The 25,120-nt window shown below is 49.1% G+C and overlaps 1 protein-coding gene across 7 annotated transcripts in view; it reads left to right on the forward strand.

Annotated features, from left to right (window-relative positions):
• ADARB1 (adenosine deaminase RNA specific B1) overlaps window positions 1–20,054 on the forward strand; it is a gene marked incomplete at its 5' end in the record, with an annotated part of 84,876 nt that extends 64,822 nt beyond the window's left edge. For 3 of the 7 annotated variants that reach the window (XM_081139027.1, XM_081139028.1, XM_081139032.1), the window contains 7 exons: window positions 848–962; window positions 3,392–3,560; window positions 4,208–4,356; window positions 5,426–5,594; window positions 8,881–9,062; window positions 15,388–15,566; window positions 16,382–20,054. In XM_081139027.1, coding sequence (XP_080995153.1) covers window positions 848–962; window positions 3,392–3,560; window positions 4,208–4,356; window positions 5,426–5,594; window positions 8,881–9,062; window positions 15,388–15,566; window positions 16,382–16,561 — 1,143 coding nt within the window. In that variant the 3' untranslated portion in view covers window positions 16,562–20,054. The remainder of the gene's footprint in view (window positions 1–847; window positions 963–3,391; window positions 3,561–4,207; window positions 4,357–5,425; window positions 5,595–8,880; window positions 9,063–15,387; window positions 15,567–16,381) is intronic. The other 4 variants (XR_013998927.1, XM_081139029.1, XM_081139030.1 and 1 more) reach the window with 4 other exon arrangements.
• Window positions 20,055–25,120: the final 5,066 nt, after the last annotated feature.

Raw genomic sequence — 25,120 nt, forward strand, 5'->3', positions numbered from 1 at the left:
ATACACATACACGTTAGCACTGTTTCCCAGAACACTATGGGTTCACTTTATCCATAACTCATGAGCCATAAAAATAAGATGTGTCCCAAATCTAACAGATAGTTTGCTTCTAAGAAGCAGTCCCTGGAGGACAGTGCTGTCCGATCTGGTCACATTCCAGTGAAGTGTTCCAGGCATCAATGAGCACCTTCCCTTGAGTACATCCTACTGTCATTTGATCTGAGGGATAGCTGCCCCACAGGCTCTGCTCAGTGCTGGATTTGGAGAGAGTGACTGAACCAGGGTGATTTGTCTTAGGTGTTAAAATAACTGAGACATATTTGATGGGCGGGGCCTTTGAGAGGGAGGTGCTGTGCAAAGCTCATGATTCTTCGATTTGACCGCCCCTTTCTCCTGCCCATGCTCCCTAGTCTTGCCAGGCTGGGCTGGATACTCAGAGAGCCTGGGCAGCAGAGCAGTGGAGGGGGGAGGCAGGTGACCCCAGGAAGGCACTCTTGCCACCCTACACCACCGTGCTCTTATTGGAGGGCAGGGCTGGTGCGCTGTGAGGACCGGAGGGGCAGCAGGGCATGCCCCATCTGCACCAGCTTGGGCTCCCATACAGCTAGACTCTGGGCTGTCCCTGCCCTTAAGGCTCTGGCAAAAGATTCCAGCCATGGCCTCGCATGTTCCTTGGATGTGTGTTTCCAAGGAGTGCTTTGGAGGAAACACACACATACGCACGCATGCATGCACACATTTGTTTACCCGATTTACTCTGGGATTCTCCAGAAGAGAAGCCATCTGAGCCACCACCCTGGCATTTGCAGGCAGGTGCAGGCGCCTAACCCCCTGCTGTGGTCCTCAGGTGTTAGCAGACGCCGTGGCCCGCCTGGTTCTGGATAAGTTTGGTGATCTGACAGACAACTTCGCCTCCCCCCACGCACGCAGGAAGGTTCTTGCTGGAATCGTCATGACAACAGGTAAACATCTTGCCCTATAAAAACTTCTGACTCTAACAGGAAAATTGTGTTTTCCCTCTTCAGAATGTCTGCCGTCTGCAAATGTGGGAACTACTTACTTTTTCCCCCAAATGTTCATCTTTTCAACCTAAGTTGTTTTCATTTGGAGAAGCACCCTATGTTAGTGTTGGATTCCCACAATTGTGGGTGAGTGGTCTGGATCTGCTCGGGAAGCTGCAGGAGACGTGTGAACTCCTGCTTCACAGGAAAGTAGGACATATCTGATTTACCAGTTAGTGTTCATGCTGCAGGTAGGGTTCTGTGTGGCTTTTGAGGAGAGAGGAAGCTCTAGCAAGAGTTGAAAATATGTGGGGAAAACACACTGTTTGGGATGGCAGGAGGAACCCTATTAAATTTGTAGAAGTTCCCAGTCATGGAAGGAACCCTTCCCCAGATCCTCTTCCCACACCAGCGAGTGGGACAATGTGCTGCAACTCCATGGGGTCTCCTAGGAACAGGAAGCCACAACCTGACCAATGCCCAGATCCTGTGGTGGGGCAGGCAGGTTTTGGAGAGAAGACCCCCACACCCTGTCATTTGGGCCTCTCTCTGCTGGCAGCATCCACAGCGTGTGCAGGGAGCAGGCCTGGAGGCCAGGGAGCAAGGGGCTGGGAGCAGCGTTTCTGTCTCCACTAGCCAGGAGAAAACCCCAGCTCTATGTAGGTGGCTGTGTTGTCCTCTCCAGAGGGAATTTTCTGTCCAGCTGGGGAAAGGACATGATTCTGTGATCCTCACGTTGATCCCCCCAAGCCCTGGAGTACGGGACGACTTTTTTTTTTTCTTTTCATTCATTTTTTGTTTGTTTATTTTTGTTTAAAATATTACAGATGTCCCTTTTTCTCCCCAATGGCTCATTCTACCCCATCCCACTCCCCTCCCCGGTCCCTCTCCCCACCATTGTCCATGTCCTTGGCTTGTGCATATATGCATATAAATTCTTTGGTTAATCTCTCCCCCTCCACCCACCCGCCTTCCTCCATCCCTCTGACATTTGTCAGTCTGATCCATGCTTCCATGTCATTGAATCTATTCTGTTCATCAGTTTATTAAGTTCTTTAGATTCCACATATAAGCAAGATCATGTGATGTTTGTCTTTCGCTGCCTGGCTTATTTCACTTAGCATAATTTTCTCCAGGTCCATGCATACTGTCCCAAAGGGTACGAGATCCTTCTTTACAGCTGCATAGTATTCCATGTGTGTGAATGTCCCACAGCTTTTTATCCATCAGCTACTGATGGGCACTTGGGCTGTTTCCAGTGGGACGACTCTTGAATCGCAAGCGTCCTCCCTGCAATGTTAGTGCTTTGGCACAGCTGAGCGTGTGTCTGAGGGGCAGATGATGAACTCTGAACTTTAACAGGGGTTTCATGTTTTCTCTGATGTTGGTGCCTGTATTTTCCCTCCTCTTCTCTCTGTACACTTACATAACTGAAAGGTGAGCTTTTCAGCTGCTGACACAACAGTTCCCTGAGAAGGCTCTGTGGCTCCAGCGGCACCAAGGCGTGGGCAGGCGGTTCTGTCATCCAGCTCTTCTCACCACTGTAGAAGGGGCAGATAACCGCAGGGCAGCATTTGCACCTAGGCGTGAATTCCACTTGGGATGCTGCTCAAAGCCACAATTCACATCTGCAGGCAGGACTGCACAGCACAGGCCATGTGGTTCTGACCTCAGATGGCCTCCACTCGTTGAATGACCTTGGCCAGGTTATTGATCCCTCTGTGCCTCAGTTTCCTGGTCTGTAAAATGGAGGCAATGGTAGCCTGTACCTTAAGGATGTGGGATGAAGTGAGAATACCTGACCTGGTAGAGCCTGCACAGTGCTGGGTGACACAGACATGCAACAGATGGTGCAGTTTATACCTGGTGACGTTTGGGACCTTTGCAGTACGTTGTCTGTCGACAGATTTACCATCAGTGGCCGCTCTTCTGCAGGTTCCCCAGTGCTGAGGGTTTCCTTCCAGCAGTTAGTGGGTGACAGGGACTCCTAATGAGCATGCTGCAAATGGCTTGTTTTCCTTCTTACCCCTTCCTCATCGCCTCTTTAGTGCTTTGATATTAATTTCAAGATTAATAACCAGACTACCTATCTACCTTCACATAGTGCTTCCTCCCTGTATCCAACGGGACTGTTCAAGAAAAGACGATTACATTCCAGAGGAAGTAACTTCCCTAAGTGTAGAACCTTCACACAGCAGAGTGAGGACGGTTGGCTTCCAGGAGTGTTGCAGAGCCCATCCTCTGGGAGGCCTGCAGCCGTGGCGGGGGGTGGGGTGGGTAACGTGCGCTGAGTTCTCTGCCAGGTTCCGTCACCTAGGACACATGTCAGGCCTGGGGGCTCAGGTAGGCGCATGACTGTGACTAGAGGAATGGTCTCTCTTGTTTTTCAGGCACAGATGTTAAAGATGCCCAGGTGATATGTGTTTCCACAGGAACGAAATGTATTAACGGCGAGTACATGAGTGACCGTGGCCTTGCTCTGAACGACTGCCACGCAGAGATCATATCTCGGAGGTCCTTGCTTAGATTCCTTTATACGCAGCTTGAGCTTTACCTAAAGTAAGTCTAGTAAGTAAGTAAAGGAAGCTGTTTTAAAAGGTTTTTCTCCGTCAGGAAACACTGCACAACTTTCACTGAAAAATTCTCAAAATAATAACTGTCGGTAACAATGAGGTTGGACCCCATTTTCCCATGATGCTCAAGCTACAAATAGAGTTGGCTAATTTACAGCACACATATGTATACACACACGTACATATGTGCACACACATGTATGCACACATACATAATAGCATCGCAGGTTTCAGGTCTGTGCTCAGACCCTGTGCTTTTGTTTTCTGCAGTATGGCAGCAGTCGAACGCCACTGCCTGGTAAACACGGTCATTTTTATTCCAGTCACTGTGCCTAAAATCAGCCCAGCATGGATCCAAACTGCTTTTCTTTACCAAGCCATCTCTACACAGTCATCCTGTTTGGAGTCAGAAGTGAGAAGGAAAGGAGGAATACTTGCATTTCCATGGCATGTCCATTGTTGAGTGGACAGGAACTGTGTGAATTACCACAAAAATGTAAAATAAGGATTCCAGTTCCAGCTTCTCTTTACCCCGTTGAAAATATGGGCCTCTGAAAATCACTGGGAGCTGGGGCAGACTGGATTTTGACTGCACGCAGTGGAAAGTTTACTTTGCGACTTGTTTCCTTTCAGTAGCAAAGAAGATCAAAAAAAGTCCATCTTCCAGAAGTCCGAGCGGGGAGGTTTTAGGCTGAAAGACACCGTCCAGTTCCATCTGTACATCAGCACCTCTCCCTGTGGAGACGCCAGGATTTTCTCACCACATGAACCAATCCTGGAAGGTACAGCCAGGCTTCTTGACAGTCAGCAGTTTCTCAGAATGCATGGTCACGTGGTAACAGACAAGAATAAACGTACATTAGTATCCTTTGTTTTTTTAATATCAGCCTTGAACGTGGATCTGAGGAATACTTAAAAGCATGAGGTTTTACTTTTCCATGAATAATTAACTAGAAAATTTTAATGAATGAAAATGTTGAATCTAATAAACTATGAAATTGGAATAGAGTGAGTACATCAAATCAGAATTGTTTTCAGCACCTAAATTTGGACAGTATATGTCTCTAAATCGGAGAGACATATTTCCTCTCCCATATTTCTGATGAATCATAACGTAATAAATGCGTAATTGGAGTGTTTGGCTGAAATTCCAGAAGCAGGTTCAGACTAATGGAAAGGGAGACCCTGTTTCTATCACATCTTCCCACCCTTCTCTGCATGAGTTAGTTCTTTTGTTTCACACGAATTTGTGTCCACATCTCTTCTCCCAAGCTTAAACATTATTTGTTCCTAATAGAACATTTGATTGTGTAATTTTCCTTGATTATGAAAGCAACACACCCACTGTGGAAAATTGCTAAGTATTTTTAAAATAAGAAAGAAAATTTAAATCACCCATTTTCGTATGACCCAGGGGTAGTCTCTGTGGACGTTTGTACATGCTTCCTGTGGGCTTATTTCTGCTCCCTATGGATTTCTTTATAAAATTTTGAAAATACGGGGGAAAATATAACACCCAAATATCCAACACATAGAATTAACAAATGTTAGCATTTTGTCCTATTTGCTTCAGCTCCTTTTTAACGATAGAAATCAATTGCTTTGGCTGAAATGGAAGCCCTCTTTTCCCCATCCCTGAGGAAGGCACTTCTGTGAATTTGGTTTGTATTATATCCTTCCTGTCCAATTTCATATACTTATACTGTACGTATGTGCTATAGATACACAATAACCGCCTGCACATATTGGCGTAAACTGTTGTAAATTTGTAGAGTGTAGTTAGATGTGCTTCTCAGTGAGTGGAACACATGGTTTCCTGCCGGTGACTTCCTTCTCCTGTTTCTCTCTTAGAACCAGCAGACAGACATCCAAATCGAAAAGCCAGAGGGCAGCTGCGGACGAAAATAGAATCTGGGGAGGGGACCATCCCGGTGCGCTCGAATGCGAGCATCCAGACATGGGACGGGGTGCTGCAGGGGGAGAGGCTGCTCACCATGTCCTGCAGCGACAAGATGGCTCGGTAAGGCCCCTGGGGGCACCTGACCCTCCCCACTGCGACAGTCACCCCTGATGGCTTTCAAAATCGTGAATTTTGTCCCCACTCCCTACTCCAGTGTTCCCTGCATTTTTTGAAGGACTAAAGCTCTAGAGAGGCTCCAGGACCCTTTGACAGGGTGAAGGCGGGCCTTTACCCAGGAGTTCCAGGCTGTCCACTGCCATTCTGCAAAACCAGCATCCCGCCCTTTATTACTATTGTTATTCGTGGGCTTCTGGGGTGAACCAATGTGTTTCACTGGACGTTTTAAAATGATTTGCTCCCAGAGAAAGCAAAGAGGTTCCTTGTTTGTCAGAGGTGTAACTTTAATGGTTATGTTCACTCTTCAGTTAGTATTTGGGGTAATTGGTGTTTACATTTAAAAAATAATGTGACACCCGTCACAGGCATTGTGCTCTGAGTACTGGGAGCACCCACTGGTGGTCAGGGTGAGGTTGGGGTGCTGCAAACACCCATCGAGTTTCAGTCCCCTGAGAAGTGTTATTCTTTCAGGAGCCTGCATCCCAGGCAGATTATAGAAAACCCCATTTCTTCAGATGCTGGTCTCAGTTCTAGTAGTTATTTATCTTCTAACAAACATTAAAGACTTCTGTCTGTCCTCACCCCCTTTTCAGGCTCAGTAACTTGCTAGAACAGCTCATAGAACTAAGGGAATATAGTTACTTAATTGACCATTTTATTGTAAAGGACACAAGTCAGGAACAGCCCCAGGAAGAGATGCCTAGTAAGGGTGGGGTGCAAGTATCTTCTGTGCTCTCCGGCCCCACTGTCCTAGCGCCTGAGGTGTTCACCAGCCTGTCAGGTTTTATGCAGATTTCCATCACATAACCATGATTGATTAAATCATTGGTGATTGGTGATCAACTTGATCCCCAGTTCCTCTCCCCACTCCATCTAATTATGTGGTCAGTTTCCCTGGCAACCAGCCCCCATCCTCCTAGAGTCACCTCATTTTTGTAAACTCGGATGTGATTGAAAGGGGCTTAATATTAAATATCACACCAACAGATGGCCATGGCTTGACAGCCAGAACAGCCATGGCCCAGAAACCATGCTGGCAGCCGGAACACTGCCCACTGGCTGCAGTCCTCCTGTCCTGTCCCGTCCTGAGGGAATGAAATGACAGCCTCTTGAGTGGCCATCACGGATGAGAGGCAGTGGGCAGGTGCTGGGCGAGATGTCCTGTGTCTCTCACAGAGGGACAGAGCAGTGTCCTATGTGTCCCAGCCTAAGGGGCAGGAAGTGGGGGAGGGGCAGAGGGCAGGCTTAGGGGTGAAGGCCACAGTGGGCTGGGGGAGGGAAGGAAGGTAGAGTGCTATTGCTGGGATCACCAGGTGTTGTCTGGTGGGTTGGTGGGCAGTAAGGCTGAAGGCAGCCACCACCCCTCTCAAGACTGCATGGGTCACAGTGATGCGAATGGAGTTAACCATCTCATGGTGAGTTGCGTCTCATGATGGGAAGGCGCCAGGGTCTCAAATCTGATGACCACGGCCTCTGTGGTCTGGGCTGCATGGAGCTGTGGGAGGAAGCAGAGACCACCTTCCTGAGGGCAGACAGCTTGGCTATTCGGAGCTGCTGTAGCAGGCAGGGTGAGGGGAGCTCTAGTGGACAGGGGAGGCTCAGGTGTGTTCCATGGAGGCTGTGGGTGAGCTAGCCAAAAATGGGGCCACTTCTGGGGCCACTCTGGGTGGTCCCAAGTTGGAAGCAGGGACAACAGTTAGGGCAGCTGACCAAGTCCTGTCTGCTGTGGGCCAGGTGCCATGGGGGCTGTGGTTGGGTCAGAGCTTTCCTGTGACTGGTCTGGCCATTGCCCACTTGTACACTCAGCCTCTCCGAGCTGGGCTGTGCACTTTACAGATCCAGGGACACACCTGCATGACAGCGCTCTGAGCCCTGCCCTCTAAGAAATGATGTAAGGAAGACGAAAGACAAAGAGGCCTGGACAGCGAGCATGGCGGGTCCGAGTGAGCCCCCCTCAGCACCTGTTGGTTCTTCCAGTGCCACCCCAGCAAGTGTCACTGGCAAACTGCTGTAGAGGCGGCTCCCCTATGGCCACCCACCTGTCGTCCCACCAGACCTTCCCCACACTGCTGACAGGTTACTTCCCAAAATGCAGACCACATCAGTCCCTCTCAGAAAAACACTTCCATTAAATTAGGTGGTGCCACCACCTCCCCAAAAGGCCTTCAGGAGCTCCCGCTGCCCTGAGGAACAGCCAGTCCTTGTGGAGGTGGCTCAGGCCAGTCTGACTCTGCCCTGTCCCCACCCTGTCCCTAGGCCTGTCCCCTCACTGGATCTGGGTGGGGCTTCCCTCTCTCTGCCTCATACCCCGCTTTGGGTCTAAGTTCAGGGTCACCCTCTCAGAGCCCTCTCTGGAGTCAGCACCCCTCTTCTGCTTTTTCATGGAACCATGCTCTCCTTCAAATTGATCTCAGCTCAACTTTTAATTCTTGATTCATGTGTTTGCCTTTTTACTGCTTGTTCCCATCCAGACAGCCCACGGACTCCAGGAACATGTGGGCTATGTCATCTCTGCACCCTGAACTTAGGCCCAGCACCAAGGGTGCAGACTCCCCAGACTCCCCAGGCTGTAGAGTGCTTCTCCTGTTTGTGGGGCTCAGAGAGAGAGAGCAGCGGTGTGTTTATGGGATGGTGTGTGAATTAGAGTGCAAACAAACACCTGGATGTCAGTGATGTGAATGATTGGTTTAATAGAAGTCATATAGTCACTCCCTCTCCCGGTGTGGTTCCAGTATCACTGCTGCTGTCCATGGCAGGGCAGGCCTGGTGACCAAAAGGCAGTGGGGAGAGCATACCTCTCTCCCTGGCATGGCTGATTCTCACCTCCTAGTGTTAAATGGAGCCTGAGTCAGAGTTGTCACCAAGGAACAGGAAATGATGGTTTAATGTTTTGAGGGACTCCAGAGTGATAATTTTTGTTAGAAGTGATAAAATATTTACTTTCCCTTTTGATTTTTCTCACAAAAAATGTGCCTCATGGATACCTTGTTGGAACTAACCTTTAGTAAGTGTGCCGTCATTGCAAAGGTCGTTCGACAGCTCAAATGATTTTTACATAGCTTTTTCTCTTTAAAGTTCTAAACTGCTAAGTCAGCTATTTCTAGCTGCTGTCTCTTTAATTGGCTGACACTGGTGCCGAATTAACAGGCATCTGTACATGCAGGCAGGTGGCATCAGGTCTGTGATAGATGCTGCACCCCTGCTGAGGCCCGTGTCTCTCTGCCGGCAGGTGGAACGTGGTGGGCATCCAGGGCTCCCTGCTCAGCATCTTTGTGGAACCGATTTACTTCTCGAGCATCATCTTGGGCAGCCTCTACCATGGGGACCACCTCTCCAGAGCCATGTACCAGCGAATCTCAAACATCGAAGACCTGCCCCCTCTGTACACCCTCAACAAGCCTCTGCTCAGTGGCAAGTATCCCCGAGCATGATCTCATCCCTTTCAGATTAACTTCTTGTGCAGTGTCCACATCGTGTGGATAAAAACACCTCAGGGAAGCTGCTGTAGAGTACCTTTCTTCAGAGGACAGTTGGGGCCACTCTGAAGGGAGGGGGTGGCTATTGCAGGGCCTGTGAGAGTTATTATATGAGTCCTGCTATAAGGTTAATCTCTCACTGACTGAAAACTTTGCCATTCGTAAAGGAGCAGCAGCCCAGATTTGGCACCTTCGCATCTTTCATATGTATGTATTCAGGCCCTGTCTCTGTAGAAAGACTAACAGATGCTGTGGAAATTATACACATCGGCTGTCTGAGATCAAGGTGGACTGGGCCACCAGAATATGTGGTCATAGTGATGAGCTGCCACCACAAAGCCAGCCCCTGTGCAGGTGGTGGCAAGTCCTGGCTCCTCACGCCCAGCTTGCTCTTATGAGGTTGGTCATGTAATTCAAATGTACCCTTGACACATGGGATGTGATGGTGTGGACCCGGACAGGCCTGGGTGTCAGGGGTGTGATCCTGTGGACCAGGACAGGCCCGGGTATAGGGGTGTGATCCTGTGGACCAGGACAGGCCCAGGTGTCGGGATGTCTTGCACTTGTCCTGTGCATCTGTTGTTACTGGTTTGTTTATTGTTTTTCTTTTAGAATTTCAGTGGTTAACAGCAGAGTGATCAAGAGCTTTTGAATTCAAGGGCTCTAACTTCTCAGTTCACCCTTATTTTAAAGGACACAAGGTATTTTTATCCTGTTGAAAACGTCGTTGTACTTATTTTTTGATCTCAGAACTAAAACCATAACCTGAACTAACCGCGTGTCCTGGAGTGCGTGTGCGCTGGCCGGCAGCACAGCCGTAACAGCAGCGCGTGGGAGTGTACTGACAGCATGGCTCTCAGAGCACAGCCATTCGCACGAGCGGGGAAAACACTGGTTGTCTCAGAGCTCCCAAACCTTAGCCATTACTTTTTTGAGAAGAAGTAGAGTTTGATAAAACTTGATTGTGGGAAGGTTGAAACTGTAGCATCCACACCCACGTAGCCTCCTGGAAGCTATGAAGTACTTGTCAGTATTTCACTGTGTGTTGGCGGACAGATGTCTTGTGCATCAGTGAATAGTTTTTCCTGTTTACTCTCTCTGTTCTATGTTTGAGTGCTTTGCTTAATTTCAGCTGTCACTTGTCTCCTGGCTTCACAGACACTGAAAACACTGTGTGTGAAACCTGTGGCACAGGCGCAGCTCAGACCAGTTACTGACTAGCGCCTGGATGAGAGCCATCTGAGCAGCGTCGCAGCCCTAGTGGGGGGCCGAGAAAACAGGATCATTTCACTAAAGGAATATTCTAAGATACTGAAACGAGAGCTCATTTATAAAGGCAGATTATTTTTATCATATCAGATGTACATGAAGGGCATGGATGGCTATAAAAAGATACTGAAAAGTAGCCTTTGCAAGACAAACCTTGAAGTCATCGATGCATTCCACCTGTTTGTTAAAAACATAAAGGAAATAACAAAATTGAAGAATCCACTCTTCATTCTCCTCTCCCCAGTATCACCTCAAATGCCAAAGCCTGAAGCCCCCGCCATGCTGTTTGGGCCTCACTGAGCCCACCTGGCAGCAGCAGCCTAATCAGAGCCAAGGCCGCCTGCTGTAGCTCCACCTTGTTGGCTGCTCATTCCTCGGTTTCTCCCTCTGTCTAGTGATGGGGACAGACCAGATGCCCTCTGCGATCCTTTTGGGCAAGTGTTAGAATTCTGTGAAGTGTAAGGACAACACTCGAGTTTTGGGAGACAGGCCGTTTCTTGAATGCTGAGCCCATGGCAACGCATTCTGGCATCACCATCTATTTTGCAATGCAAACTGTTTGAAGTATTGGTCTTTGGAGAAATTCTTGACTTTGGAAACAGTGGTGTTTTGCTGTTGTTTTTCTTGAAGGGAGCTCAAATTGGCACAGCAGGTAGTTTGGAGAAGACACCTGCAGACAGGGCCCTCCTGTGAGGCCAGCAGGGTTGGTGCAGCAGGACAAGACAGCTGAGGGCTGAGTCGGGGCGGAGATGCTGCTTCCTCATGGGCTGCACAGGCGCTGCCTGGATTGTGGAAATCACTGTTACCAGATGGAGGGAATTGAGTGAGGGGACCTAGAGGGGAGAGTTTGACATCTCACAAGTGGGAAGTCACACGCCTATAGATGGATGTGTTTCCTTCAGTCCTCTTTCTGTGTCTGCGCCGTGTTTCAGTCCTCTTTCTGTGCCTGCGCCATGTGAACATGTGTTTGTTGCAGTTCATGCCACGCTTGCCGTGCTGTTTCACTGCACATTTTATCACAGAGATCATCATATCCATGTTAAAGAGGGAGTGACATACGGTGGCGCCCATAGAATTGTAGTGTCGTAAGGGAGGGACAAAAATGGACATAAATTCAGAGAGGATAACTAAATCAACTAAAACAAGATCACCTAAAAACCAAAGCCAGTCAGATAGACCTTTAATGAAAAATTTAGTAGACTATTGTTTTAAACCCTGTCTAGGTTAAAGTGAGAAGAATTTAATTTTATTTCAGCATACAGAGCATATTTGATTCTAAGAGAGAATCCTGGTAGTGAGCTGTGAGCCATCTGAGCCTTTACCTTGAACACTCAGGACTCCCTTCCCTGCCATTTTGGGAATGGAAGCCTCTCCAGTGCACATGTGTCTCCTTCCCAGGTTACTTTCAAATCCTGTACCTGCTGGTTTCAGGACAATTCTAGCCTCTAATTCTATCCATTGGCCCCCTGAGCCTGTTTCTCCACTGGCCCAGTTTGCTGTCGGGGCACTGGAGAGAACTCCAGAGGGAAGGCCAGTAGTCTTGACTGTCCCAGTGCCTGCACACCCTCTGCCAGGGAAGAGCCATGTCACCATTTATAGTAGTCGGTAAAAAGAGCTGACTCTTATGTCAGGATAGGGAAGCCTTAAATGAGAGAGAGAGAGAGAGAGAGAGAATATAAATATGAATAGGATGAGAGAGTGTGTGTTTCCCAGGCAGGAGTAGGCCCCCAAGTGTGGTGACCCCTTTTCTCGTGCCCCAGCTTAAATGGTAGGTTATTTCACAGCTTTTGGGGCCCTAAGGGTCACTGACACAGGGGGCTGGGAGGCCCGAGCAGATGGCCTCTGTCACCATCACTATGAGGTGTGCCATACACTGAGTTCCTTATGCCTTAGCTCCTAAATACCTGCTAGTAAGCATTATGCATACAGTTTCATTTCTGATCACTCACAGTAGTGAGCACCTCTTAGAGAATTCCTGTTAGAGGGAAAGAAGAAATACCAGCTCTTCGGGTTTTGCACTCGTACTTGTTATTAAGCCTGTTCGGTTTCTCTGTATTTTTGCTCTGGAAGTTCTGAGTCAGCACACATCTTTACAACAGCAGAGAGATTCTCATTCCCAGCCGTGCAGCTCCTGCTGTCTCTGGCTTCGCCCTGTGGCCTGTGATTCACTCATTACCCTAGTTCTTGCTTTGCAGCCCTGGAAAGATAAGCTTTCCCTGGTGTCAGTCCTCACGGTAGTGTTGGCCCCCTGGGGCTCAGAGAAATACGTTGTCCTCACCTTTGGGGACATTCTGCGCTAGAAAAAGCATATGGTCAGTATTGGAAGCCCAAACTACCTGTTTTCTTTTTGCCTTATTTTCTCCATTTTTGCTAAAGATGGCACCTTATTTAGCTTAAAATATAAAAAATATGTGTACTGTGAGAGTCTTGCTTTTTCAGGTAATTGACCATTTCTAGTTTTAATGCAAAATGTTGTAACTCTGAGGTTTAAGTATCATTCAGCAGTAACCTTTTATTTTGACCTTATCACGGAGGAGTAATAGACTTGTAAGAAAGATAAGCATTACCCATCTATTCATGAGTGACACGGTTCCATTGTGATCAGAGATTCCCAACAGTTGTGCCTACACAGATCCCCACCTGTCCACCCCCAAAACTCCTCCCTGGCTCTCACTTTTTGAAAGGGTGTGACCTTGAATAAGTTCAGTGTCAGTGTGGTGACCTGTAGGAACACCCTGCCTGCCAGCAGGTGCTGGAGATGGAGCAGATGCGGCAGCAGCCGCTGCAGACCCACCCCCTGACAGCCATGCCAGTAGAAACTGGAGCGTAAGGAGGAGTGTCCTGGCCGCAGAGATCAGTAAAGCGGGAAAATGGTGATGTCAGGACTACGCTTGACCCCTAGCAGTGCTGTGGTGTCTCCTGGCTTTGTGCTACGGGGGAGAAGCCAGCCTCTTTCTCTGTGGGAGTGTCCCCTGTGTGGTCAAGGCCCCTGACTGCCCCAACAGCCAGGCAAGGACCCGGCTGGACCTCTGAAAGGCTGCCCAGCAGCCTTTCAGAAGGAAAACAGGAAGAAATAATAGAAGAAAACTTCTTGGCTAAGGGAACCACAAGTGCTAAAACTAAGTGTGTACTGAGTACTGAGCATAATTAATTTTAAAAGAGACCATTCCCAGTACATCTTTCTGAGATTCCAGAACATGACATACTCATCAGTGCACCGGGAACCAGACTGAGTGATGAAATGACTCCCAATTCTGAGGAGAAAATGTGCTTATTGTAGAATTTTTTTATCTAACCAAATATTAGGCATTTTGATAAAGTGATACTGTTCATATATTCAAGGACTCAGAGGATCTATCTCCACTGTATATTTTGGAGGAAAAAGAGTAAGGATGCTCTAGCAAAATGAAGCAGACATACATCTAAGAAAGAAAACCATGGGATCGAATTATCTTATAAATCAGCATTGCAATGACAGGATAACCAGCAGCAAGCCTATAAGAGTTCTAGTTAGAACAGGGAATCATGTCAAAGCTCGAAAAGGATGTCTTTCAGAAGAAAGTGAGTGTATGTTCACAAATAACCTGAGAAGCCGCATGGCCTTTCAGAGGTGAAAGCACATGCTTCTTTTACGAACAACAAAAAAACTAAGGAGTTGGAAACTCCAGGAAACCTGAAGAGCTGTTCAGGAAGGGAGTGGTTCACTATAAACCACAGAAAACTAAGCTCTGTGATACTTAGTTTTCTGCATCATCTGGCTGGCCAAGGGCGCTAGAATACTTGTTCTTTCTGGGGGTGTCAGGGAGGCTATTTGCAGGTGGGGTTAGCATTTGATGGGTGGATTCAGTAAAGCAAACTGCCTTCCCAGCGTGGGTCCACCCACATTGCATCCACTAAGGCCTGCATCAAGGAGTCCATCCCTTTTTCCTGCCGGGCTGGTTGAGCTGAGACGTCTCATCTCACCTTCTATTGACTGGGACTCACACCATTGGCCCCCTGGTTCTCTGCCTTTGGACTTGGACAGAGCTACACCACCAGCTGTCCTGGGTCTCCAGCTCACAGACAGCAGGTCATGGGACTTCTCAGACTCCACAACCTTGGGAGCCAACCTCTCATCATAACTCTCCATACACCATACTGTTCTGTCTCACTGGGGACCCTGCCTGACACAGGTATGGTTTAGAGCAGTCACTGGAAGTTGAGACAGAGACTCCATTTGAAGTTGGGGCTCGCAATGCTCTCCTTTCAGTTAATAGACTTGATAATGAATTAACACTTTTTTCCCTCGAGTCTGTCATGCTGCTTAGCTCTGCAGTGCATCACATGGTCACTGTCACAAGTAACTGAACCGAAACTTATTACCTATACTGGTTACTTTGATTGCATGGCACTAAAACTAAACACTGGCTACACAGGGAGAGTATAAAAGGCCAAGTGCCTCTGCCATGTGGAAGTGGGACTCTTCAGGAACTCTCAGATCAGAGAGGAAACCAGACTAAACTTAGGTACACACATCAGAATTGACAGGTGGAGCCACAGGTACACGTCATAGAATCGTGGCCTTGAGTGGATGAGTGAAAATGAATGAAACATTTGGTCCTAGAAATGGTTGGAATGTGGTAAGAAGACATGTTAAGAAGCCAGTTCTTGTATCGGGTATAGGGCATGTGAGGCGGGGTGGCTCCAGCATCAGGGTCTGAACACCAGAGCTGGCTGTCATCCACTAAGGAGCACCCAACATGACTTTGTGCGGCCCTGAGCTACAAGGTGGCTGCCATCTGCACAGGCTTCCTGGCCACCAAGCTCTGTTGCAGAGTGAGCCAGAAGTGCAGTGAAGTCCCACAGTTTTAGGTCCTGAGGACCTTCTGCCCCCCTCCCACAGCAGTGCGTTTCTGGGCAGCAGGAAGTAGCACTGGACTCATGGGAGCCACCTGGTTCCGCACATCTGTCCTGTGGGGCTCTGTGTCACCTTGCCTATCTGTCCCTTCCAGGCATCAGCAACGCGGAAGCACGGCAGCCAGGGAAGGCACCCAACTTCAGCGTTAACTGGACGGTGGGCGACTCGGCCATCGAGGTCATCAATGCCACAACCGGCAAGGACGAGCTGGGCCGAGCGTCGCGCCTGTGTAAGCACGCGTTGTACTGTCGCTGGATGCGTGTACACGGCAAGGTACTGAGGCGCCCCACAGCGATGCCCGCCCCACTCCCCACCATTTGTCCATCCTTCTGCAGCCCTGCCACTGTCCACACAACCCTTCCAAGCCTGTTCCTTCTGGTGGTGTCCAGTCTAAAGTCTGGCCCTGGCTCTTCAGGTTCATAGCAGCTCAGCATCAGAGGCAGCTTTTCCTTCCCCATCCCTTCTGCTGGGACCCTCTGTCCTCAGACGAAGAGCCAGACTTCCAGTAGGATGGGCATTGCTGGTCCCAGTTAAACTGCCAGGAAGGATTTTAGACTTTTTCCTGCAGTAGCAGCAGCAGGACCCTTTTTCCCCCCAAATAAAATCTTATATAGTAAATCAGTATGTTACTAGTTTTCATTGATTTGTGAGTCTGGTGTGTAGTGTTTGTTTATTGTGAAGCTGGCATTGAACTTGATGTGGAGGAACAAACTAGTTGCAGGAGCGCACACCTGAGGTAGCCAGCTGGTGGGGGGAGGGGGGATCCAGCGATCAGAGGTACATGACACTGTGGTTTCCAAATAGCCACAGTGTTGAAAATGGACATTTGAATCGACTGTTTGTGGGTGGCCAGAGCACTGCCTGTGTATCCACAAGGCTGCTCCTAGGGGTGGGAGTGCAGACCCTCAGAGGGGCACCTAGGCTTTATTCCCTGTGAGGACAGTCCCTCTGCGGGAGGCACTGTCACCTGGTGGCCCACCCCCAAAAGCCAACATAGTATTAAACACTATTTTTTAAATATCTTCTTGAGTTTCAGCTTCTACTGTTACTTCTTAAATGGTTGTTCTTGTTTTTTTATCTTCACACAGGTTCCCTCCAACTTACAGCGCTCCAAGATCACCAAACCCAACATGTACCATGAGTCCAAGCTGGTGGCGAGGGAATACCAGGCAGCGAAGGCCTGCCTGTCCCGGGCCTTCATCAAGGCGGGGCTGGGCGCCTGGGTGGAGAAGCCCACAGAGCAGGACCAGTTCTCTCTCACGCCCTGACTGTCGGTGGGGACATGGAGGTGCCCGGTGTCCAGCACTGTCCCTGGGTCTCCCATCTGACCTGGGGACGGGCGTACAGCTGGGGCAGGTGTGGGGCGGGGCCAGTGCGGCAATCTGGCAGCTCTGGGGCACCACCTCCCCTCCCATTGGCCCAGTGACCCAGTGACTGCTTTCAATCTCAGTTTACGATAGAAGTTGAGTTCTACTGAGTAGGGCTTCCTTACGCTTAGGAAATAGCAATTACTTCGTGTGAAATTATTGAATAAATAATTTATTCAGAGCTAGAAACATGATTTATAAAATGAGAAGTAATTATGCCAAGTCAATCTTATGCCACATTATTTTAATTGCAAATAAAACATATATCTATGGAGGAAGTGAGAAAGTAGAGGTAGGAAGTAGCAACCTAGAGAAAGCCCCCATGTCCATACTCCCCACACCCTGCACCCAGACAGGTCCCTGTAGCCTCAGCTGCTCCAGAAGCTTCTGTGCTCTCGTAGGATCATATCACAAAAACCTTTCTTGGTTTACTTCTAAGTAATGAGATATAAATGGGGCCATTTGTTTGGGTTTTGAAGCAGTATTTAACTTTTAGGGACCAGCAGGAGTGCATCGGGGCTGCTGCACAATAACCAGCCTGACCTGCTCCTTCCTCTGAGTCTGACGGATGCAAATGACTGTCCAGAGGTCTTCATGGGTCAGAAAGAGAATTAAGTTCCTAGATATTCATCTTGGAAAACACCACTTAAGGCACATTTTAAAATTATTCTTTCCAGCTTTATCAAAGACGTGTTTGAAAAATAAGCATGCAGGCGGAAAGCTGGCAGCACAGCGGGCCACGGGCAGAGTCACGGCAGGGAAGGGGTGCTGCTGGCTCTGGGGGCACCCAGGGGTCCTGCCCAGCACCCTACAGCACACAGGACGGCCCAGGGCAGGCTGAGCCAGGGAGTCAGGTGGGTCAATGCCCTAGTGCCCCCACCCTGTGCTTAAAGACCCATACCAGCTGCCTGTTGCTGCCACTCAGGGTCAGAGAGGAGCGGATGGAGGAAGTGCTCCTACACTTGGCTGATTCATGGTTCTGGAGGGACCCATGGGTTCCATGGGGAGAGATGGGGCACACCCCACTCCACAGTGAAGTCCAGGGTGTCAGCACCTGTGTGGCATCGAGCTGTGTATCCAGTGTCCTGTGTCCTTAGGCTCAGAAAGTGCAGAACAGGAGCAGAGCATGGACTCCTGCAGTGATCACATCTGGTGGGGGGCGTGTGGCACATTGCTGGGACTTCCCAGGTTCAGGGACAGCGTCGCTCGCACCAGCATTCTCCCCTTGTATAAATTGGTCGCTCATCCCAAGCCAGTTGGAGGGCAGGCCCAGATCCCCATTGCGCAAGGTATGGTCTGGTTATGATTCGCTGGCATTTTCTTTCCACATCCCAGGAAAGTGTCCTGTGGTGCCAGCCCCTCCCTCAGAACATTGTGGGAGGCCCTGCATCTTTCTTCTTCTCTCTAAAAATGGTATTTTTTCTAATGGGGATTGGGAGATGGACTTAGTTTTTAAAAAAAAGATGTGATTTGACCACAAAGCCCAATGAAATACATTCCGTAGACATGGTCTGTCCTGTGTGTCTAGCCTTCCCTTCTGCCAGATGCTGGTTGAAGTCAGCGTGAGTCTCCCTCCTGCCCCAGGTGAATGGATGCCTCACTGTGTGCTGTCCCTGTGGACCCCAAGCTGAGCACTGTTTCTGGGCCAGGTTTGTGCAGCCAGCCAGGGCAGGCCAGTTGCGGGGCTCTGCCCTGAGAGCACCCAAGCCTGGCCCATGGTTGCCAGGGAGGAAGGCAGGAGGTCGGGAGGGTCAGGAGGCCTGCACAGCCCCTGCTCCTGGGACAGGGCAGCCCCTAGGACAGGACAGCTGGAACCACCCCTCTGTGAGCAGGAAAGGAGGGCAGGTTGATTAACCCCTGCAGGACACAGACAAAGCAGGAAATCCAGCACTTTACACTGTCCCTCTGAGCTCAGTCATTAGACACACAACTGTTTCCTTGAGGTGGTAATTTGCATCCAGTGTCCTCAAGCTGGACTTTAGAGACTTCATAGAAAAGTTGGCACAACCAAGGACTTGGGTTTTTTGTTTGTTTGTTTGTTTGCTTGTTTTTTTGAGAGGAATGTTAAGTGTTGAGGACTTCTGACCAGTGGGGGTCAGGGCGGTCTCTGTTCTGTTTTGTTAGCTAAACCCGAGTCATAGTTCCACGAGAACACTGGTCATTGTCCAGGCCGCCGGGCAGCCATCCTGCAGGCGGGAAGGTGGGGTTGAAGGGAGGTCTCAGATGGGGCAGCAGGGCTGTGACGTGAGCCAGGGCTCTTCCAGGCTGGGCCAAGGTCGGGGGACATCATCCCAGCCACGTGGCTCAGCCCTCATCACCTGCTCAGGGTCAGCTTTCACCTCTTCTCAGGCAAGGGACACCAAAGAACTGCGCTTCTGATTCCGGGTCTTCATGTAGCTTTTCTTCATCTTTTCCTATTTTGGGGATTTTTATTGTCATCAAAAAACAATTGTTTTTAAATGTCTGAGCCAGCATCTCAGAAGGTATTGATTTCTCTGGAATTTATTTTTATTCAGATCATTTCATTGGTCTCCTGACTATAGAATCACTTGGTGAAGACGGCGCCTTGTGGACAGTATTTCAAGTAGCCACACTGACGAGCCACGGCTCCCACCCCTCGCCGCAGGCCTGCGGAGGGGACTGGTGGCTGCTGTGCGAGGCTGCGGGCCCTGTCCTCAGAAAGCAACACGAATACAACACGGATGACTTTTTTCATCTGTAAAACATTTACACCAAAATATAGGGTCTGCCCCAGGCATAAATTTGATTTCAGCAAGAGAAATAAAATTAGCTGCTTTTCCATCTCTGTATTCTATGAGATCTCTGAGAAGGTTTCATTTTATTCCCCGACCGTGTATGTGGGAGGGCAGGCGACTTGTGACCATGTGTGTCCAGTTCTGTGTGCCCTTGTCCCTGGCGTGTCCTGTAACCACCTCTCCTCCCTGCAGCACACAGTATGTCCACACACGGGGGGTGGGGAAGGGACTCTGGCTGCGTGGGCTGCAGTTCCTTTCACTGTTGGAGGGATGAGCCCCCGCCCCAGGAGCACCTGTTCGGGCTCCATCGTGGGCCAGGGGTGCGTGAGGAACTGAGGGCGTCCTGGACATGACCAGGGGCAACAGAAGGCCCAGTATGTGGACTGTTGGTGGGTGAGCCCCAAAAGCTCTTGGCTTCTCCGGACTTTAGGTTGTATGCTTTTCACTTGATTCAGAATTTGGACATTTATATGAATGTAATTCAGCCAAGGAACCGTCGCTGACACACTCAGTGTTCTCCTTTGTATATTGTGTACATACCACACCCGCATGAGCTCCTCGCGCTGAGACCGAGCATGAGACGCTGTCTGTAGACAAAGGGTTTCAACATCCTTAATAAAACAAAGCGTTTCACCACCGCAGAGCGGCTGCGAGTTTCTCTGCTCCCTGGCCCTCTCCCTGGCCCGCGGGCCGGTTGGCCTGGTCGGGCCCCGCGAGCATCAAGCATCGGGTGGAAGGTGCGAGCGGCGGCTGGGGCGGCGGCTGCCGGCTGGTGCAGTCAGCTGTGCTGGCCCCGCCCCGCCCCACTTGGGGACAGGCTCTCTGGGCCCCCGCCCCTCAGATTCTTGCTTTTTCACCGTCTTCCTGAGCAGGTCGGCGGCCCCCACGTGTAAGGTGTGCAGAGGGCAGTTAGAGCCGCCCCTGCGCGGCTCCCTGCGCAGGGTGAGGGCGGGAGCCGTTACCTATGGGCATGTGTGGGCAATGGGGGGGGGGCACAGGACGGGCTTAGACCCCGACGACAGGCCACAGTCCACATTGTCCATTCGTGCTCAGCGGGGACCACACAGAAGGCCTTTGGGCCCAGGAGGGCCGGGCAGGTGGGGCTTTTGGGCCAGTGAAACAACACAGCTACCAAATGACAAGGTAAAACTGTGTTATGTAGGCCTAACGTCCCAGAAAGACATTCGTCGTAAACCAAGTGGAAAGCTGGCCACAGGGCAGTATTTAGACGCGGTGGTGGAGAAGTCGGATGCTTTGGGTAAGTGGACGGCAACAGGAGAGCCTGGAAGGGACCACGTCTGGTCACAGTGCGTGGATAATGGGATTCGGGTGGTTTTTATTTCTCTTCTTTGTCAATGTGTCTATAATTAAGTGAGAAACAAGAAACTGTTCTGAAAAGTCAAAAGCCCCATACAAATAAAAAGCCCTGTTACAAATAATTTGTTCTGTTGCATTAATTCTGAATCTCTTCTCTTCACACAATAAAAGCAACATTAAAATGAAAACACATTGCATTAAAAAAAAAAAGAGAGAGATTAAGCTTCAGAGAAAAGACAGGGAGGTGGGGGTGACATCTTACAAGTTCAGTCCAGGTTCCCATGGTGTCTTCTGTGGCGTCACGTGGCATCAGACTCCGTGTCTGGGGCTTGCTTGTCCAGTCCCGGAGATCCCTGAGCTCGACAGACCACCACCCTCGAGCAGCTGTGTTCTCCTGGGGAAGGGCTGAAGTGGACACATGGGACAGACCGATGTCCAGTACAAGCTCGGGGAAGAAGGAAAGGCAGGGAAGGGTGGGGTGGGCCTCTCTAGGAAGATTTGGAGGCTGAAAGAGCAATTGTGTCATCAGTCATTAAATTCTTTAATAATTGTTAGCTAAAATGTAAAGTGAAACAAATGTTAATTACTTAATAATTATTTTCAGTAAATTATTAAGCAAAGGCAGAGGGAGCTGGCAGGTTGGGGTCTCTGTCCAGCGTGAAGCGCTGAGGCTGAAGTTCCAGGAATTTGGGAGCGGTATTTGGACACAGCCACTGTTTAAAATCACCTTATATAAACTCATATTAATGACGAAGGCAATGACTGAATGCTCAGAACTCATCACTTCTCACTCTGCTGCGTCTCCCTGCCATCTGTGCCCTCATTGTTCACAGGCCACAGGATGCTGGCCACCCCTCCCTGTCCTCGGCACCCTCCCGTCAGCACCGGAACCAGTGCTGGAACCTTGCACGTGCCGCTCAGGGCCTGGTCTCAACCTAAGAAGGTGATTCAGAAAACAGGTTACATTTAAAATGCCCCAGTGACACTGTGAATGGCACAAAACCTTGATGACATTCTTGCAGCATCTGAAAACTATCACCCATGTGAGCAAAAGAGCCACTGTGGCCCCAGCAAGGCTCCCACACGTGTCCTGTGGCTTTGCTGGCATCCGACTCAGGTGAAACGTGTACCGACGTGAGAACCACACTGGTCCATCGGGCTCGGCCCCGTGCTGGCTGCGGAGGCCAGCGTGCGACAGAGCCACAGAGTCTCCGGGAGACTCGGGCCCTGATCTACAACAGCGTGTCGTATGTTTCATTGTTACTTATACAGTGTGTGCTGCGTCTTCATATCTGTAAGCTTGCCAACAGCCGCGTGTACTCAGGCGTGCATATGTGGGGGATGGGGTTAAGCAGGTACCAGCGCCCCCTGGGTGCAGGCGTCCTCCAGAGCCAAACCAGGGCACTGCCGACGCCCTGTGCAGGTGCAGGGCCGAGCCGGGGTCAGGCGACCTCTGGCAGTTCCTGCCCCTGCCTCATCCCACCTCCCAGGGCTGGTGAATTTGTCTCCTCCTACAGCGGCAGAGGGTGACGCCGGGCATGAAGGGCGAGGAGTGACTGTGAACAGTGGGTGCCGAGCTTCCACCCTGGGCTCAGCTGTCCTTCCTCCCCCTGGCTCCCTGGGCACTGAGGTCTCACATTCCCCTACACACCACCTGGGCAGGTAACTAAAACCCCGGGGAAATGACCTCATAAGGAGAAATAAGACATTTGAAGAGTATAACTATTTGAATATAAAAATGGCAATACTGAATTAGGGATTGCATTAGAGTAGATTCTAATATTTTGGAACAGACAGTAAGAATTTAAAATGAGCCCAGCTGGGTGTGGCTCATCGACCTGGGATCCAGGAGATCTCGGTTTGATTCCGGGTCAGGGCACAGACCCGGGTTGCGGGCTCGATCCCCAGCAGGGGGCGTGCAGGAGGCAGCCGATCAGTGACTCTCATCATTGATGTTTCTCTCTCTCTCTCTCCCTCTCCCTTCCTCTCTCTGAAATAAAAAAAGATACATTTAAAAAAAAATTTTTTTAAATGAACCTCACATTCTTTTCTTTTTTTTTAAATATGTCTTTATTGATCTCAGAGAGAGGAAGGGAGAGGGAGAGAGAGAAACATCAATGATGAGAGAGTAATTGATAGAGCCCACAACCCGGGCATGTGCCCTGACCAGGAATCGAACCCCGATCGCCTGGATCCCAGGCTGACGCTCAACCGCTGAGCCACACCCGGCCGGGCGAACCTCACATTCTAAGAGATAAGAAAACAAGAGAACTAAGCAGAATTTGAAACAGCACAACAGGTGAGCCGAAAGAATGAATTTACAATCCGAAGACCAGATGGAAAACGAAGGGGCAAAGAAAAAGGGAATAAAAGCCAAGTCCGAGTGTTTGGGTGCTGCAGCGGGGGTGCTGACATCCCGCCAAGAGGGCGCTCGGCGCCTGCGGCCCCCGGGGCGCTGTCAGACACGGCCCGAGCGCCCAGGTGACACACCGTGCCTGGGACTCCTTAAGAGAAAAACACACACCTGATAAATGCAACAATCCGGGCCAACTGTAGACAATCGTTGGAGCTGGTAAGTGGGAATTCATTATGCTGTTCTCTCCACTTTTATGTTTAAAACTTTTCATAAGGAATTTAAAAAGTTTGAGCATAGGCTTTTTAAACACCGTTTTCATGGTACACCAAATGCTCATGGGGTGGTTTTTTAACACAAAAGCAGGTAATGCAACTCAGAAAAAAACTGTAATGCTGTAAAGTGTAAATTTTCCAATTTAAAAAAATAAGGGAAATACCAAGCAGGTTTTTCATTGCAATCATTTGCTTCCTTAGAGAGTCCTCCGAGGCGCGTGTTCAGGGGCGTGAGCCCTGTGTGCATCGCCTGACCTGCCGTTGCGCGCCCCGTTTTGTTTTTTCTCCTACATTAGTCACTCTGACATAACTGGCATTTTCGTGTTTGTCCCCCATGAAGCGTAAGCTCTGTGGGGTAGGAGACATTGGTCTGCCACGGCTGCTCCCGTCACGTGGCACCAGCCTGCCGTGCTGCAGACGCGGAATGTGTCCCGAACTAGTGAAAACAGCTCATCGCCTCCGAGCTTTGTCTCACCGAGAGCTGTTTTGATGAGATGTTTAAAAGGAGAAACAACATTTAAGAAATGTTGCAAGAAGTTTAAAGTAAAAGTGATCAGTACGTTGGCAAGTTCGTGGTGGTTTTTAAAAAGTTAAGCTCCAATCAAAAGAACACATGCCCTTAATAACTGGAATTTAAGGTCTGGGTAACATCAGCGTGACAAAGGCTGGCGTGATGGGGACATGATAGCATCTGAGAGTATATTTAGGTTTCTCTCTAATTGGGGTGGAAATATAAACATCCATTATTTTTATAATAAACACTGTTAAAGATTTTATTTAATTCTAGCTAATGAGGAAACTAATAAGATGTTAAAACCCATTCCACTGGGAATTTGACTCACTCTGCTAGGTTAAATGCATTTGACCTTTACCTGCTAGGTTCAATGCATCTGACCTTTTCTATTACTAAAAACTAGGCTGCCTAATTTTTCGCAATATATACCTTTCTTTTTCATGAAACACAGTTCCACCGAAATGGATGCCAAAAACTGGTGGATAGTGTCAGGCCTCATGAATATTGAGCACTATTCATGAAAATTGAGCACCGTCTCATGAATATTGAGCACAGTTTATGAATATTGAGCCCCCCCGGAACTGCCCTCCACGTCAGCTGACTGACATTTAATTTAACGCGTCAAACAGGCTCTCTGCTTCTCTGCGCGTTTCTAATTTTCTACAGGTGGATTCAATATTCTTAACTAATGCCGCAAACACTTTGCCACGTGCTAGCTACCAGGCTGCCTAGTTTTTAGCAATATATACCTTTCTTTTTCATTAAACGCAAAGGAAACTTTGTGATGCATAACAGAATGGATGAAGGGGGGTTTTGTAAGATGATTTTTATACCCAGTTCTCATTTATTCTTCAGCTGCTGGGAATAGTGTTCAATACACCCATATATACAAACTCTTATCATTCCTCTCAAGTGACAGTCCCTCGCTTAGCACAAAACCTGAGGGTTTACCCACGTATTTCATTTCTGTCACACAGAAAAGCAGCATATTATAAAGTGGGTCAATTAGTTATATCAAATCTACACGTTTCAAATCTTGACTTCACTGACATCAGTAATTTATCAGGAATGTTCTATAATTTTATTTCTCAGGGGTTTTATTTGTTAGTGTCCTAAAAATCATGTTAACACTTTTATTTGAATTGAAAAAGTGAGTGAGGCCTTTTCTGACAGAAAACAAGCCCACTATGGCTCACTGGCCAGGAGGTCAGGTGACAGGGAGGACACCAGCCACAAACAGGATGA

The sequence above is a fragment of the Miniopterus schreibersii genome, assembly GCF_964146895.1.
Source record: "Miniopterus schreibersii genome assembly, chromosome: 5".
Classification (NCBI taxonomy): Eukaryota; Metazoa; Chordata; class Mammalia; order Chiroptera; family Miniopteridae; genus Miniopterus; species Miniopterus schreibersii.